The 17,746-nt window shown below is 47.5% G+C and overlaps 1 protein-coding gene across 8 annotated transcripts in view; it reads right to left on the reverse strand.

The window, feature by feature from the left end:
• BOC (BOC cell adhesion associated, oncogene regulated) overlaps positions 1–17,746 on the reverse strand; it is an 83,206-nt gene that overhangs the window by 23,317 nt on the left and 42,143 nt on the right. For 6 of the 8 annotated variants that reach the window (XM_061167216.1, XM_061167213.1, XM_061167215.1 and 3 more), the window contains 2 exons: positions 14,486–14,666; positions 13,554–13,832 (listed from right to left, as the gene is read on the reverse strand). In XM_061167216.1, coding sequence (XP_061023199.1) covers positions 13,554–13,832; positions 14,486–14,582 — 376 coding nt within the window. In that variant the 5' untranslated portion in view covers positions 14,583–14,666. The remainder of the gene's footprint in view (positions 1–13,553; positions 13,833–14,485; positions 14,667–17,746) is intronic. The other 2 variants (XM_061167214.1, XM_061167212.1) reach the window with 1 other exon arrangement.

The following is a 17,746-nucleotide window of genomic DNA, read 5'->3' on the forward strand; positions in this document are numbered from 1 at the left end:
ATTTGAAAGACAGTGCTCAAGGCCAGCTTTGTCGGCATGCAACCTGTGCAGCTGTGCCAGGCCCCTCACTTGGAAGAGGCCAACGCTTGGTTTAATGCTCTGCTATCACTGCCTTGAAATTTTAAATAACATTTGACCAAGGGACCTCATATTTTCACATTGCACTGAGCTCCCCAAAACCCATAGCCCAGTCCTGGCTGAACCTCTCATCCAAGAGAGTGGATGCATTTTCTCTCAGTGAGGAGGATGGTAGACTGTGGGAAAGGGTGAACAGCCTGTGCTCTGGGATTTCTAGCTGGATGTTACTACCTGCTTTTCATAAGCAAAGTACCTCAGCAATGCAAAAGCCTTAATCCTCCTCAGCACAGCATACCTGCCAAGTCAGGAGACTCCCCACAGAGAGAGCAGTGAGCATGTGAGCTCAGGGGCATCTGGAAAATTCCTCAGTCACTGAGAAGCATGTGTCTTGCATGGTCTAATAAATCTAAAACTACTCCACCAAGAGTTTTTGAGTTTTTGTTTCACCCTCTTCCTTTACTTCATTCCAAGAAAATCTGCCTCAAGCAAGAATATACTTAAGCCTAACAGAGCATTTTGCAAGAAAGATATGAGTAACTGAAAGGAGTCTGGCATCAGAATGCCATTTCCAGCTTAGCCCCAGGCTCCTGCCCCCTGTAACTGAGAACTTATCTGTGCACAGAGCACACTCTCCTCCATGTACACACCTCACTGACTCAAGACTGGAAAATGCTACACACCCATAGGCCCCTCTGGGGGCCTTCTGTGCATCCCCAGGATTTACTGCTGGGTTGGAGACAGTGGGCTGTGCAGTGAGGGAGGCACAAAGCTGGGCGTTGGTCAGCCGGGCAGCCAGACAGCCCTCCTGTTCTGATGCCAACATGTGCACAACAGCCCAGGCAGGCAGGACCCAGGACACCCCTCCCCACAAGGGCCGACTGGCAGGCAAGCCTACTGGCTTCAAAACAAGTAAGCAGCAGTTGGGTCCTGGGCCCTGTCCTCCCCCCACGCCACACCCTGAGCTTAAGCTTTAGTTGTTGCTTCACTGGATAAATGCTCCCAATTTGGCTGGTGGAGCAAAAGTTGAGTGTCACTGAGGGATCAAAGGCAGAGTAATGAAGTGATGAGCGATCTGAAACTCAGAGTACCCCCTTTTCTAGTATTTATTGGGCAGGAAGGAGGCCAGGGAGGGGCAGAGGCTTCATGATCAATAACAGCCTAATCAGCCACCAGATGAGAGGCAGATGCAGAGAGATCTAGGTGGCTGCATATGAAGGAAACCAGCCTGTTCGCAGGCCCCTTTGTCTGCAAAGCTCAGAGCACTTCCCTGGGAATAAGGGGCAGGCCCTTCAGTTACAAATGGGGTTAGCAGGCCTCCAGCCTCACTGCAGAGTGATGGATCAGGTTTCATGGGGGAAATGGTTTGACAGGACACCTGCCCTTGCCTGTTGGTTGGTCTGTTTGAGAAATCCACTAGAGGAATGTTTTTGCAGCTTTAATCCTCTTACCTTCCCTCAGACCCCTCTTTTGCATCCTCTCTGTGTATTCTTCTAGCTATTTTATTAACTTGTCTGCACTAATCAAATGCTGCGAGGCCCACTCTTGTTCCTTAGCTCTCAACAGGTCAGAAGTCCTGGTCTTTGGGGCCATCTCTTGAGTTTACAGACCTTCTTTATTAGTCCCAGAACTTTTTGCTTTCTGAGACAGTCCTGAAATCTTAGGCTCCATACAGAACCCTGCCCAGCTCCCTGCCTTCTAAGCACTCAATTTCTTAACAGAACATGTATCTTCTGATAAATCACTTCCGTCGGAGCTTTGGATACACAGGTGACAGGGATCTGTTCAGATACAATCATGTAACGTGCTCTGAGTTTTCACATTCCCAGGGTACATCAGGCTCCTACCTTCTTGCCCGTGGGGAAAAAAAAGAAGGAAAATAACAACTTTTAGAGGCATGTGAGTGTGGCTATCACCGTGAGGATCATTCGTGAAACTACAAATTGACAAGTTTTATCTTGAGCCCCCTTTGACTTACTTTCTCTTTCTCTCCACCTTCTAGCCTTGATTTTTCCTTTATGAATAAAAGGTTCAGTAGATCTATGAATTATATCACAATATTTAGTGCTTGTTTTCACATTCTCATAATACACAATTGTTAGATTTTCATTATAGGCTCATCCTTCAATTCTTACATACTTTCCATGCCCCACCACATGGTGCCTTGTGCCTCCACAAAACGCCCCCAAGTAAACATTAAACCTAACCTTTACTTTCAAGGAGTTTCCTCATTTGATCCTCTTCTCCCTGAGTCCTCCCTTCAAAGTGCAAGTCATTCAGTCGTGTCTGACTCTTTGTGACCCCGTGGACTACGCAGTCCATGGAATTCTCCAGGCCAGAATACTAGAATACTGGAGTGGGTAGCCGTTCCCTTCTCCAGCTGATCTACCTGACCCAGGAATTGAACCGGGGTCTCCTACATTGCAGGCGGATTCTTTACCGACTGAGCTTCCAGGGAAGCATCCTCCCTTAGGGTGCAAATTAAAAGTGCAGTTCTGCTCAAGAAAGAAGTCAGGTAAGACAGTGCCTTCAGATAGACGCTGCCTAGAGTTACCAAAATCTCCATCTCCATCAGCTCAGCTGAACGATTACAAACATTCTGGCTTTTAATCCATCCAGGCATTTTTTGTGTCTGGTCAGTCTTGCCCTTCTCTCCTGCCTGTTCTCAGGGCTCACAGGACAAGCCTGCATTCATCTGTTGAGGCTTGGATGTGATCCACTGATTGTGGGGGCACCACACTGGGCTCACTTGGCAGTGCTGCCAGTGAGGGCGGCTGGGCAGCCTCATGGCCATCAGCAAGTTTGGGCTGACTGATTGTTCCATCTCCCAGCTCTCCTGCCTCCAGGGCTCAACTTGTCCCTGTACTGGCTTCCTGTGTCTACAGCCAGTGTTACAAAGTGTAGAAAGATTTCACCTAATGGAGTACCCCAGTGACACACTGACCCTGTGGCCTGGCCCTGTACTTTTTGAAAGGTAGCAGAGGTACAAGGTGAGTAAAATTAAGAATGCATTGCTCACTGCTCTATGGATGGACTTGGAGGTGGTGTCTGAGCAGGAGAAGGGTCCCACCTGCCTCTCCGGGTGGGCTCTTTGCCCTGAACTACTTCATGGATGGGAAGAGAATCACAGCATAACTCCTGGTCTCCAAGTCACCTGAGGAGCCATGGCTTGGCATGACCCCTAGATCAAACCTTTGAAAGAAAATTCTCTACAAGTGGAAAGCCATGGTGATGGACTGCAGAAGTGGAGTGGAGGCTGGAGCCTGACGGTACTGCCTTTAGAGATAGAACTGCCTGCTCTTGATGAGTGAATAGGGTTGATTGCGGGATGGGCAGGCCTCTGAGGCATGCATTCTGGAGCCTATCGCCAGTCCATAGCCTTGGCACACAGACCACTGAAGTCAGACTCAATGGGAGCCCACAAAGCTGAGCAAAATCAGCATATTCTGTAGTTGGCATCTGGCACAATACCATCCCTCCAGACATCACTATTCATTTACTCAACCAGGCTCAAGTTGTAGAAGATACCAAGAAGATAAAGACATAGTTCCTAACCATAGGGGGACTTTAATCGAAAAGACAGTTAAAGCAACACATAGGCTGGCTATCACAATTCGCAAGAGTAGTGTCCCTAAGTGTAGTCCCTGCCACCTTCACCAGTGTGCCAGCCTAGATTAGGTTACCTTGATCTCCAGGCAATTTAGAAGGAGGGCTGGTGAAGTGAGCACTTCTCCTTTTGCAGGCTGGAAGAGTGGACAAATACATTTGCTCTCTTGAAGATTTTTTTTTCTGCCTGTTCAATTGCATAAACAATTCTGGCTCCAAAACTCTCTCCTGACAGCCATGGAAATGTGACATGAAATTTCACAAACACACTTTCTGATGAAAGTAAGGCATGCTCTCTTTTACTTAAATAAAAACAGTTCCAATGAGGGTTAAAAAAAAAAAAAACACCTTTGCAGATGCCAAGCACATTAGTTGTTAAATCGTGTGTTTCTTTCTTTTCTTTTGAATTAAGGTGTGTGCACCCAGATTTGAGTAGCAGGAAAAAGCTCTGGGTGGAGAAGAGATGAAAGAGCCACAGGGAAGAGGGCAGAAGATCAAAGTCAAGAGTGGAGGTGGGCATGACCGGAGACAGGGCATAAAAAGAGGAGTGTGAGAGGAAGGAGAAGGAAAATAGAAAACCTAGTTTGCAGTGTCATTAAATGATTTGCAGTAAACTGGCCTAATGCTTCAGGAATTTCTTGGCTTGAACCAATTAAAAAAAAAAAGACAGAACGAGAAATGCTATTAATCCTTAAAAATAAGTCAAGGATGGGAGCCGTTTCTCCACTGAGTCTGGCAGACAGATGAACAGAGACGACGTCTGTAGACCATCCCGTTTATCTGACTCCAGAACTGCTGTGAGGTAGGGCTGGCTAGCAGAACTAGGGAGTTTCTTTTGGATTACATGAAGGAATAAAATGGTTTGAAAAAATACACTGGGGAGAGAGAGAAGAAGGAAAAAAAGATTTACTTGCCAGCAACCCACATCACACACATTTCTCTGATCAACCAAATATAAACTAGAAACTTAGCAATGGGAAAATTAATGTGAACCCCGGTGGTCTGGACTCATCAGAGCCAGAACTGGTTCCTGGCACAGTGTTTGGCAGGCTGGCGGCCTGTACAGGAAGAAAGTTGAGAGAAGACCGAGGCCAAGGTGTTCAGGGGAACAATGAACGTGAGTCCTTCAGTTTGTCCCTGAAAAAACAGAATTCCAGATGGAAGAGGTAGGGGCAGTGTCTTAAGGCCAGTGGAGTCCACAGTGGTTCCTGCTGCCCCAACCCTGCACACACACTTGGGAACTGTGTAGTCCTAAAAGCAGTGGTGACTACCCGTGCCGTCTGCCCACCCTCTCTGACAGGGTCCTATGAGGTGCCTGGTAGGACTGCAGCCACAGTCACTGGCGTCTGCCTTCAAAGGTTGCAGAATTTCCTCCAACATCTTAATCTCTTTTATGCTTTATGCTTCTGACATCCATCATTTTTTCTAAACCCTTCCCGAATCTATTTGTATCATCAGCTTGTTTACATCCCAAGTGTTGCTTCATCCTTTCTTATTTGCTTCCTCAAAACTTCTACTATACCACAGTCTGGCGAAGAAATCTTTGTCTGCCTTCTGCATGCTCTTTTTGATCTTCTAGACTTCAACACATCTTATCTGGGAGCCTGCCTCTCCCTAGACATTCACTGAAGGCCAAGTGTGTACCGGACCCTGTGTACCGCAGTGTGGTGATCACAGAGGCGAAGGGCAAAGAGACAGTGGCTGGAGAGGCCTAGAGAAGTGAACACAGGATGGCAGGAAGCTCGGAAGAGGGGACCCTATTCCAGACCTGGGGAGTCAAGGGGGGGTCAAGAAAAGATTCCTAGAGGAGAAGATAGTTGAAGGTTGATCACTGAGAAGGAATTTCTTAACCCAAAGTAAAGTTGCTCAGTCATGTCTGACTCTTTGTGACCCCATGGACTGTAGCCTACCAGGCTCCTCCATTCATGGGATTTTCCAGGCAAGAATACTGGAGTGGGTTGCCATTTCCTTCTCCAGGAGATCTTCCCGACCCAGGGATTGAATCCGTGTCTCCTGCATTATAAGCAGACGCTTTACTGTAAAGAATCCTCCTGCAATGTGGGAGACCTGGGTTGGGAAGATCCCCTGGAGAAGAGAAAGGCTACCCACTCCAGTATTCTGGCCTGGAGAATTCCATGGACCATATAGTCCATGGGGTTGCAAAGAGTCAGACACAACTGAGTGACTTGTACTTATTAACCCAAGGGAAGTGGGAATTTTCTGGGAAAGGGAATGGAAAGGAAGTTGTTACAGGCAGACCCAGGGAAAGTGAGAGACAAGCCAAAGAAATGGCAGATTGCTGGGTCTAGAGGAGGAGGCAGGGCTGAGAAGTGTGCTAAAGTGTCACGCTGTAGCCTAAGTCTTACTCTATGATTCCTTCAAATGTTTTTAAGTAGAAAAGGAGCACCATCACTAAAAATTAAGCACAACTGTCCCTACAGAAAAACAACATGCTGTTTCTACCTAAGTTTTTCCCCCTTTTGCTTACAGTTTTTTCCTGTTAAGTGACAGTCCTTTATTTAAACATTTTTTCTCATCTGCAAGACAGACTCGCTGTTCTATAGTTCCTGGGACTATTACTAGATTCCAAAAAATGGTTGAAAGTCTACAAACAAGATCAGAGTGGAAATCCCTAAACTCTTACACACCTACACACAAAAAAGGGGAGCAAAGGAACTCATTTTCTCTCTTGATTCATTTTCGTTTTAAAGGAACCATCATACATCATGTTCTTTAAAGAGTTCCAGGGATTTCAAGCAAACTAATCAACGCTTCCCTCATCTTCCTGTGCAAAAGGCTTCTCCAAGTCTGTTCTGGCTCATTGAATCTATAGTTGTACCTGCTTAACTCACTGTGTGGTCCTTCCCTTTTCTCTTAGCTTAGAAAATGGACCTAGGATTTTATTAAAGCCTGCAGCTGAGTGTGCCAAGGATAAGTTGAGGAGAGGAATTGGGAATTCTAAGCATGTCCTTGGTAGAAGATGCACCATGGAATTTTTGAGTCTTTTTTTTTTTGTGTGTGTGGTAAATATTGACTGTTGCTAAATAGAGAACTAGAACCCTGGCTGTGTGGGGCAGAAAGTTGCTGCCATGATGCCCTGAGCTTATACCACACATTTGCCTGAGCGCTTGTCCCAGACCTATGGGACTAGTATTGCCCATGCCCTTTGAAGTTGAATACCAGAGGAGATTCCTGTGAGGTTGTGAATTTCTGCCTGTACTAGTAGAAAGCAGAAAAGAGTTACTGTGACTTTGGTCTAAAGCTGTAAGGTATTCCTGAATAGGTCCTCTCCTATTTAGGTACTCAAGTTGCTCAGTACCTTTGGCATTTAAGCTATCTTTCAGTGGGTCACAAAGAGTTGGACATGACTGAAGCGACTTAGCAGTCAGTATCTTTCATTCTTGTCCAACTGGCAAAGTAAAGCACACAGCATGTATGGGCATAAAACAGCTGCATTTCAAGCTTGAGTTAGTTCTCCTTTTCTAACTACACCCCCATGTGGAGCTGTCTAGAGCTCCCCCAGCAAGGGAGGCAGACTCACGCTCAGTCTGGTGGGTAGCTTCAGACCCAGCTTTCAGCTGCAGACCCCTTCCTCTCCTAGGGAAATACAGCCACCAGGTGACTGTCTCTTGTTACCCCACCCTGATTTCAGAATCTGACTGCACTCACTGTGAAGTATCTGCACCGTCCCAGAAATAGCACTGGGCCTAGGTCTAAGTGCACAATGTAGAGAGCCGAACTTAGTTGTTGAAGGCCTGAGAAAGGTGAGAGGACTCAAAACACTGGAGATAAAGATTGTCCTACACACATTCTTCAAGGCTCAACCTTGAGCCTTCCTCAATTCCCTAAAATGGAAATGAATCACTGTTCCCCTGAATTCCCATTAAAATCTGTTTATGTCTCTCAGGCAACTCATGGCTCTGACTGACTTGTTTTATGGCTAACAGGAACTGCAGTCCATCTTCTCCATCAGACTGAGAGATCCTCAATAGCCCAGAGTAGTTCTTACTGTGCTGCTGTAAATTCTAAACACTCCCCAGTTCTCAGGACACCAACCTTTAAAACATAAAGCTATTGAACTCAGGGCTAGAGAATGGTTGGTTTCCTGGTTCCCTAGTGGACTGCATGAATCTCCAGCCTGCTGGCTCGCCTGATGATTTTGGACTTTCCAGCCTCCATAATCATGTGAGCCAATCCTTTGAAATAAACCTTTTTCTTTCTTTTTTTCTTTCTCTATTTCTCTCTCTCCCCATACATGTGAGTGTGCGTATAATTATATATATGTTCTCCATAAAATTACACATATGCTTAGTCACTCAGTCGTGTCTGACTCTTTGTGACCTCATGGACTGTAGCCTGCCAGGTTCCTCTGTCCATCTCCAGGCCAGAATACTGGAGTGGGTTGCCATTCCCTTCTTCAGCAGATCTTCCCAACCTGGGGATGGAACCCAGGTCTCCTACATTGCAGGCAGATTCTTTACCATCTGAGCCACCAGGGAAGCCTTAAAATTACATGTGTGTGTATATATGTGTGTGTGTATAGTGATTGATTCTGCTTCTCTGGAGAACCCTGACTAAAAACAAGGATAAAGGAAGCTAGAAATGTTTTAAGACAATGTTGACAGCTGGCCTTAGTGGCCTGTTCTAATTCAGGGTCACAGCATGGAAGACCTTAAGGAAGTGTTTGATGGGAATCAGAGTTTAGGGAGCTGAGAAAGAAGAGACGCGGCTTCTGTTGGTGGAACTTGACCACACAGAGGGCCAGCATTGGCCCAGCTTGCCAACGCTGTCTGGTTGCAACAACACCCATCAGTGAACCAACAAAAGCATAAATGGACACCTCTTTGGGCTACAGTGACAACATACATGCAGTGACACTATGGGCTGCTCTCAAAGTGGCAGGGAGGTGGGAATCCAGGTTGGAGAACATGTGTAGAGAGGGAGCTACGAAAGTCACAGGAAATGGGTTTGTCCTCTGCCCCTGCTAAGCCAGTCCTCTCTCTTGGCTCTGGCTAAGATGGAAGTTTTGGCCCCTGGACTGTGTCATCCTATGGGATGCTCCCAGAACTGAGCTAGGCAGCACAGAGAACGGGCCCCAAAGCCTCCAAAGAGGATGCTCCACAAATATGTGTTGACCACATGGGTGAGTGAATAAAGCCTCCTTCAAAATAGTACTATCATATATTCTCTCATTTGATTCTCTAAAAAACAAAACCATAAGACCGACGATGTAATCAGTACTGAGTTCATTTCACAGTTGTGACAATCTGAGAGATCAAGGGATTTGTCCAAAGCTACATGAACTCTTCAGTGGTAGAGTTAAGACTTAAAAGATCCTGGGTTTAAGTTTCATGTTTTTTTCCATTACACCAGTTTGGCTTTTCATTTCACTCCTGGGTTAAATTATGTTACAAAGGGCCCCTGTCTCCTTCTGACCTTTCCTCAAAGGCACAGAGTCATGGAGACAGCTGCTGAAGGGAAACTCCTACCTCTTCTGTCCACTGCCTTGCCTCTGATCTCTGATACCAGAGAAAGATCACTCTCTGACTGGCCCTAGGGCTTAAAGACCTTAAGAAGGGGTTATGGATCCACTCACAACTAAACCAGCACCAGCTTAAGACTTCACATTAGCCAGTGTGAAGTCATAGAGCCAATTATGTATTTTCCCAGAAAGAGAACATCCACTCAGTTACTGCCTATTTCCAAGTACCTGAGTAGGACCTGGGGATGATAGGATAGCTGGAAGAATTAATTTAAAAGATAGGGATAAAGAAAAAAAGAAATTAGGAGTTTATCTGAATGGTAGATAACTGCGGTAAGGGACAGAAAACAGCTTTCCCGTGGCATGAGGCTCTGAACTGGTCATGATTACTTGCTCTGCTGTATGGAGAATGATGTTAAGGCCGTCTTGGGGGCCAGAACAAGGAATGAGGTATCCGTGGGTGACGTCTGCTTTTGGTTCAGGTGCATAGAGTGGGAACCTCAGAGCTATGTGAAATGGTGGGCCTCTGGGTGTCAAGCTTGTGAAAAGACAGGCAAGAAGAAGAAAGGAGATCAAAGCAAAAACATTTCAAAAGAATTAGACAAGACGGTCTGAAGTGACACATTAGCAACAAGAGAGATTCACCACAAGGAAAGCTTAAGTGAAACAGGAAAAAAGACTTCTCCACAGAGGAGAGCAGGAAGGACAGCAGGTCTCCACATGGGCAGGACCACTTAGAGCAGAGGGTGGGAGCACACCACTGAGGCTTCATGTGGCTCCATTTTACCTCACGCCACCAGGCAGGGGTGGAGTTCAAGTGCACCCCCTGGCATCAGCGTGAAAGTGGTCTAGACCAGGAAAGCTCTGCTGGCAGCCTCCTCCACATCCCTGGATCCTCAAGCCAGCTTCCAGCCCCCATCACAGGAAGCCCCCAGTGATCTCTAGGAGTTCACTAAGACACAGGAGGCAGCGTCCTTCCAGGGAGGTCAAACAGCACGTGCTCTGTCTGAGGACAAATGTTTGAATGCACACAGGAGAGATCAGAGGAGAGGAGGAGAAGGAAGCCTGAAACACCAAGTGCGGGTGTGCATGCGTGCGTGTGTGCCCGCCAGCACGCCGCTGCCCGCCTCGCCTCTGAATGCAGACCGTGCCTCCTGTAATCCCTTCTCCGGCTCAGCCTCCCTTGCACACCAGCCAACTGGCAAAACACAGCCCCTATTCTGCTCAGGAATGTGCTTTCGGAAACTTAATCTAGCTGCTGAGTCTGGGCCAAATCCCCCATGGCATTAACCCAAAGACAGCACCCCTTTCTCCCACGTTCCCGCCACCCCGTCCCTGCCTCCTCCAAGTCTGGGAGGCTGTAGTTCCAGTTCACCAACTCCCTGTGTCCCAGGACACAGACCCTGCAGGCCTACTCTCCATTTCCAGCACTTCTCCATCCATCTTCTGGTCAGGCCCAAACATTTCCCTTCTGATTCATGTCTAAGTGACATGCCAATAGCTCTTGGCTTTCAAACAAGACTCGCCTCGGCTTCTGCACAAGCCCCCTCTTCTCTCACTGTGCCTCCTTGGGTTGCAACCAAACCCTTCCCTTTGTCCTCACTGCCAACTGCAGATCCCTTCAAGCACCAGAGAAAGAGGGGCCAGGAATTTTTTAAAAATAAAGGCTATAAATTGTCTCTCCTCACACAGATTCATCTTGAAGTAGAAGGAGTGCTCCAAAATAAATCATCTACTCTCCAGCTCTCCCTTCCTCCAGACGGCGAAAGGTGCAGCCTAGCTCCTGAGTGGGCCAAGTCATAGAGTCTCCTGGATCTTCACAAACAAGGGCTGACTACCTCAGGGTAGCAAACCTCCTGGAGGAGCAGTGGCCCCCTTCAAACGCACAAACATTGCTAAAAAGCTCCTCTTATTTGTAAAGATGAACAACTGGCAAGGACCTGCTTGCTCAGCACTAGGAGAAGGGTGCAGTACATTAGAGTGGAATCACTCTGGGATGTTCCAGGGCCATGCACAACTGTGCCTCTGCTCTGGTAGGCGACAGAAGACAGATGAACTAGGAGCCTGCTGAGGTGGTTACACAGAATGTACATGCGAAAAACACATGAAAGTGTTCACTTGAGATTAGTGCACTTTGTGTACTTTACTGGATGCACCCTATACTCAACAAGAAATGTAAATATGGTCATACGGCCAATGGAAAATGCTTGTCCTACAATGTCAAAGGGGAGAGACTAAAGATAGTAACTATCTTCAGTGCTGTAAAAATATGGGTACAGATGAAGGCTAGAAGGGTACGCTTTAAAATGACGATGGCGGCTTTGCGAGGATGGTGAGGAGACATTTTCTTTCTCTAAACTTTCTATGTGTCCATTTTAATTATCATTAAAAGATATGCAAGAGAAGTATGATGGTAAGAAGCGTAGCTCTGACCTCAGCCCCTCTTCTATGACAAGATGATCCCTCCCCACCTTCTCACCCTTGTGAAAGCACCCTCCCCTAGCCCACCAGCACAGCTGGGGGCCCAGGGCCTGCCTCCTTCACTGAACCCTGACTGTAATCCGAACTCTTAGCCTGCTCTCTAGAGGTCTGGCACTTAGGGTCAGTCAGTACTGCTGCAGCCACAAAGGAAAAGTAGTTCCCACTGTGTGGGGGGCTCTAAGATGCAGACCCCCCTCAGCCTTGCCCCCAGGAGGGTAGCTGGGGACCCTCTGCCTTCCTCCCTCCCTCCTCTGAGCAGAGGGCAGGGCTGCTAGACTGCTTCCCAAGAAAACAGGCACACTGTGGCAGCCTCTGTTCTAGTCTCTGTTCTCCCACGGACTAAAGGCCAGAGGCATCTGGAAACCAGAGGCAATGACAGGTCTTTTTTCCCCCTGCTTTTCTACTTTCCCAGCTCTCACCACTCTCCTCCAGGACTCACGCCTCACACTTCAGGGAGCCCAGCTGACTTTCAGGAGCATTTTATAAGTTTCCTGCCTCTAGTATGACCCATAACATAGGGACCCCCAACCTCCCAGAACTACAACATCAACAAGGGAGATGATGATGGTGATATGGAGGCAGGGTGTCTGGGACAAGGGGCACTGCTGAGTCATGAGGGGACATAGACCTCAAAGAGTAAGTCCAAACACCATTAAACTCTCAACAAGGTTCCCTGTTTTCAACAAGGTAACCCTGTTAGGGTTAGGGTTAGGGTTAAGGGTTAGGGTTAGGGTTCCCTACACTTCAGCCAGCAGAGAAAGTGAAAGTGTTAGTCTTTCAGTTGTTTCTGACTCTTTGTGACCCCATGGATTGTAGTCCCCCAGGCTCCTCTGTCCATGGGATTCTCCAGGCAATAATACTGGCAATAATACTGCCATTTCCTTCTCCAGAGGATCTTCCTGACCCATGGATCAAACCAGGGTCTCCTGCATTTCAGGCAGACTCTTTACCAACTGGGCCAGCAGGGAAGGGGAAGTAATTCTTAATACTGTTGGCTCTTGAACAGCATGGGTTTGAACTCCATGGGTCCACTTGGCCATGGGTCTCTTCCCATAATAAATACTACAGTGTCACATGACCAGAGGTTGGTTGGACCTCAGATGCAGCGGACCCCTTATGAGTCATATGTAGAGTTTCAACTGACCAGAGGGTCAGCAACCCTTACCCTGCATTGTTCAAGGGCTAAATGTTTCCTGGCCATAGACTCAGCATATAAGAACAGGTGTTGGGGCTGCTCTGTAGCCTTTGGGAGTTTATTTAATCAGCCAACTCATTTCCCATGGCAAATCAGGTAATGTGTGCACTGAGCTTGGGCACAACAGTATATCCAAGTGGTAATTTAAATGGAAAGGTAGTAGGAAGACTTCTGGCATCCTTTTTGGACCAACAGTCTCATTCTCTTCCTCTTTCCCTCTTTATCACACAGTTGCCTTTTCATTGTGTTCTACTGTTTCTATTCCAGGCATTTGGAATAGGCCTGCCCCTCAGAGACGCAGGAGGCCAAGAGGAAATGGGCAGTATCTGTTCAGACCATACATAGCCCTGTACATGCTCTGACTGCAACTGCTGTGAGGACAGAGTGGGCGGGGGTGGGGGGATGGGCAGCAAAGAGCTGGCACCACCCCATCTAAGATCACAGAGTGACCAAGTAGAAAGGCATGGCATGGCCCAGCTCTGGGGCCCACAGAAACAGGTCAGCCATGTCAAGGGATAGACACTCACTCCTGGTATGGCCCCCACCCAGAGGGCACAAAGGTCCCCCAGACACTGGAGATTACTGGGTAGCCACTGCTCTCTGATGAGAAAGGTCAGCTGGTAAGGCCCCTTTTATGATAAGGCTAACAGGGGGATGTTGATTGGGATGGGGAAGAGAGAAAGAATAGGAGGTGGGCAGAGGAGCAGAACTCACTGGCTAGTGTCACGGTGGCTGGCACGCTGGCCACGGCCCCTGCAGGCATCCGGGCCACACACTGGTAACGGCCCACGGTGTGGTTGTTGAGGGCAGTGATGACGAGGGTCCCGTGGGTGATGAGGATGCCCAGGGTGTCATCTGAGCCATTCAGCTCCTTCCCGTTCAGGCGCCAGGTGGTGTTCACCCAGGGGGGCTCCACCACGCAGCCCAGGATCACGGTTCCTCCGAGCTTCTGGACAGTAGAAGAAGGCTGGACAGTGACCTGAGGAACCTCATCTGGAGGAAGAACAGGGATGCAGCAATGAATTGACACCCCCCAAGAAACCGACAGCACGATGTGCTCAGAAGCACAGCACCCAGGCAGCCTTTCAGAGCTGAGCCATCCAGAGAGGGATGGATCCTTCTCTGAAGAAACTCTGCTGACCTTAGGTCCTGTCCCCAAGCTGGCCTGCTTCCCAGAAGCTACACTGGAGTGGCAGTATGGTGGGACGACAAGAGCTCAAGCTGTAAACTTGAATAAGACCTGCATCTGGATCCCAGTGCCACTGCTTCTGAGCCTTTTGGAGTCTCAGTTTCTTATCTGTAAAATGGGACTAATAATATTGGTCTCACAGCATTGCTGGGAAGCTTACACACAATGCATATAAACTGCCTGCTGTAACCCCATATAATAAGTGCTCAATAAAGGCAGTTCAGTTATTACTGTCATTCTTCCCTAGCATATGTTTGAAATGATTAAAACAGCAAAGTAACAACCAATATGATGTAATTGAGCTCATTTCTCATCTCATATTATTGAGCAGGTCAGTGGGAAGAAATCCAGGAGGAAGAAGGCCTTTTTAGAGGGTCCTTGTCAAATGATTCTCTCTGACACTAGGGGCAAAGTGGCCCTCCCAGGGGGCCTCAGAGGAATCAAGGAAAACACTCACTCAGGTCCGCGAAGCAGCCTGCCGCAGCAAAGAGGAGGCAGGCGAGTGTGACCTTGGGCTGCTTTTCTCTCTGCGTCGTCATCTTTCCACGAGGCATGCTGTGTCACAAAGGGTCCAAAGCCAATGTCTCCGAAGCCACCAGAGTCACTCAAAGGGTACCACAATCCCCTGCCACGCTCTGCTGTGAGAAAGAGAGAAAGGGCTGTGGTGAGAATGCCTGGGACACCCCCATAGTGGTGACATCCAAAGTGTGGACCTGGCTGGACTTCTGGAAGACCAAGGAACACAACATGCCATTTCTTATCTAAAATAAGCTGCTTCTAAGTTGCCCCTCTGAGTTGGAAGGTGATGTCATGGTAAGAATGCCAGAGCCTTGCCTAGGGCATTCATAGCCACGAGGACAGGACAGCCTACCAGATGGAGACACTGAGACCTGAAGCCATGTCCCAGGCTCAGGACAGTGAATGTTTAGCAACGATCCTGGAAAGGAGGCAGATATTTTCACCATGTTCCTGCAGGAACCCAGGTGTCCATGGCCACGTGGCACACCATGCCACTAATACGGACCGCTGTGCATAGCACTGTCACAGGTATAATGGATGAATCCTGCATCCCTCATTTAGATGATGTTACTAACACCCCCAGGTGGTGCAGTGGTAAAGAATCCACCTGCTGATGCAGGAGACATGGGTTTGATCCCTGATCTCGGAAGATCCCCTGGAGGAGGAAATGACAACCCACTCCAATATTCTTGCCTAGAAAATCCCATGGACAGAGGAAACTGGTGGCTAGAGTCCGTGGGACTGCAAAGAGTCAGACATGACTGAGCGACTGATACAACTACTAGGACTAACAAGTAACATCCCTAAAGTCTCCAAGGCTCATGAAAGATCTATTTCAACTCACACCAGCTCTTCACCAACATCTCTGTCAACATTCTTTGATTCCTGGAACCAACCAACCCTCCTCAGCTTGTCTGCACCCTCAGACACAAACACAGACCAAAAAAAAAAAAAAATCACATATCAGCCAAGGCCCCTGTTCTCTCTGCCCCTGGTGCTGAAATTCTAGTATTTTCCATCTCTACAAAGTTTGTACTCCTGACACTGTGTTGCACCTCCACCCAGAACATGTCTCTGGGGTCCAGACTACTCTGCTCCTCCAGCCACTGGATGACAGATCTCAGCTATCAGCCACTCTCTTCTTGCCTGCTGAGAATTTTAATTCCTCCTCTTCCACAATATTATTTTTCATGCCTCATTTAGGCTACAGTGTTTAAAGGATTCATCAAAATCACAGAGAAGCAAATGTATGCACACTTCTGTCACAGCCTAAACCACAATCTTGCTTCTGTGCTTTTCACTGCTCTATAAAGAACATGAGACCAATGTGGAAGGTGTGCCAACATTCTATCAGGCAGGGAGACTTCAGAGTTTCGGGTCCCCGAAGGCAGCATCACAATGACCTAGGCAGTGGATGCATCTTCCTGAATTGTGCACATGTGGCAGTTTTCATAATTATTTCTAGGAGGGTGACTTAGATTCAAAGTGCTAACTCTTTTGGACCAGTTATCTAATCAGCAACTCTTTCCAAAACTTATAGTCAACAGTGAAAACTCAAGAGGGGGTTAGGCTGCCGAAATGAGAGCTGTGTTAGCTCTGCAGTCTCTGGAGTTCTGGCTACCTGCATGGGCTGGTGTCAGAGCCCATCTTGGGCCTCTCAACCCCCATCACTCCTCACACAGGGGCTGAAGGGTGGGCTTGAGGCTCTTGCTCTGTGCTAGGAAGTACTTAAGATCTGCCTGAACCTTCCCCTTCTCCACGTTCCTCTGGTTCTTCAGCTTTTCACCTGGCTGCTGAGTGAACGGGGCTATATAGCTCTGCCCAACAAGCACCCCTCCAAACCAGATCTTGAACCCAGCTCTACACTGGGGTTTGCAATGTTTTCTAGGAAAGAGTCCTTTCCCCTTGAGTTTCAATCCTTCCCTTTGCCTCGTATCCTTGACAGCAGAGGACCACCCCCAAGTCTCCTCCACTGTTCTGGAAAAGGACAGGAACATTTTCTAAAAGAGGTTTGAAAGAAAAATATTAAACTTTTCCTGACAAGTATTTTTCTTCTAGGTGTAGAGAGAGTTTCTGCTCTTTTCCAGACAATCCACTAGATCCATGCCATTAGAACAGTGAAATGAAGGAAAGTTGCTAAGGATGAGAGCATGACTGGGGAAGGCATGCCTGTAACCACTACAGGTACCTAGCTAAGCTCTTTTCATGAGGTATTCTTTTAATCTTCAGAATCACTCTATAAGATGGGGACCATTATACCCATTTTATAGGTAAGGAAATTTAGTTCCAGAGGGTAAGTAACTAGCCCAAGGTTGTATAACTGTAGGCCTGGAATGAAACCAGGTTGGGCTCATTCCAAAGTTCTGTGCTTTTAACCACAATAGTAGCCTTTTCATGTTTTTTCCTACCAGCTCTCTGCACCCAATGGGTGCTCAATGACCTGAGCCTGAACAGGATGAGGTAGAGCGATGAGGAATTTTAACAGTGTAAGATTTTAATTTTCAGATTTCTGAATCCCTGTTTGTTCAAGGAAAAGTTCATTAATACAGTCACACACAAAAACCAAAAAACAAGCCTTTGGTGTCCAGATACTAGTTTTAATCATCTAGATACTAGTTTTAATTCTCTACTTTCCCGCAATGAAATAACATATTTATCTAGAATATGGCATGAGTGACCAGTTACAGGATTTTAGGGAACTTGCTTGCTCATGACCTGCTCTTTCCATACCCCAAGAAAGAAAGGAGGAAGGGAAGGAAGGAGGCGGCAGGGAGACAGAATGAAGACAAAGTAATAAAGGGCAGGAAGAAGACAAGCCAACAGAGGAGGAGAGAACGGCTGTTTCTTATCCTAGTGCATGGTGGCCATGGAGGTGTTTGGGTTGTAAAGTCGACAGAGGTTTTACTGAGGAAATTCAGCCTAGACCCCCTCCTGCTTAACGAGGACCAGCCAAACAATTCCTGTTACTTCTGTACCCCGCATGATTTATAAGGTTCAAAATGGAAACAGACTTCACTACTGGTGCCAGCCACACCATCCTGCTTTTAAAAGCAACGAGGAAAGAATGTATCTGGGGAGCGAGGAGAGTGAGGAAGCAGGTGTCCAAAGAGGGAGAAAGGAGTTAACTCATGAATCCCCATGACAGGGTTGTAAGCAGGTACCCCTCAATGAGCCCAAAGAGGACACGTGGGGTCTCCTT

The sequence above is a fragment of the Dama dama genome, chromosome 19, assembly GCF_033118175.1.
Source record: "Dama dama isolate Ldn47 chromosome 19, ASM3311817v1, whole genome shotgun sequence".
Lineage (NCBI taxonomy): Eukaryota > Metazoa > Chordata > Mammalia > Artiodactyla > Cervidae > Dama > Dama dama.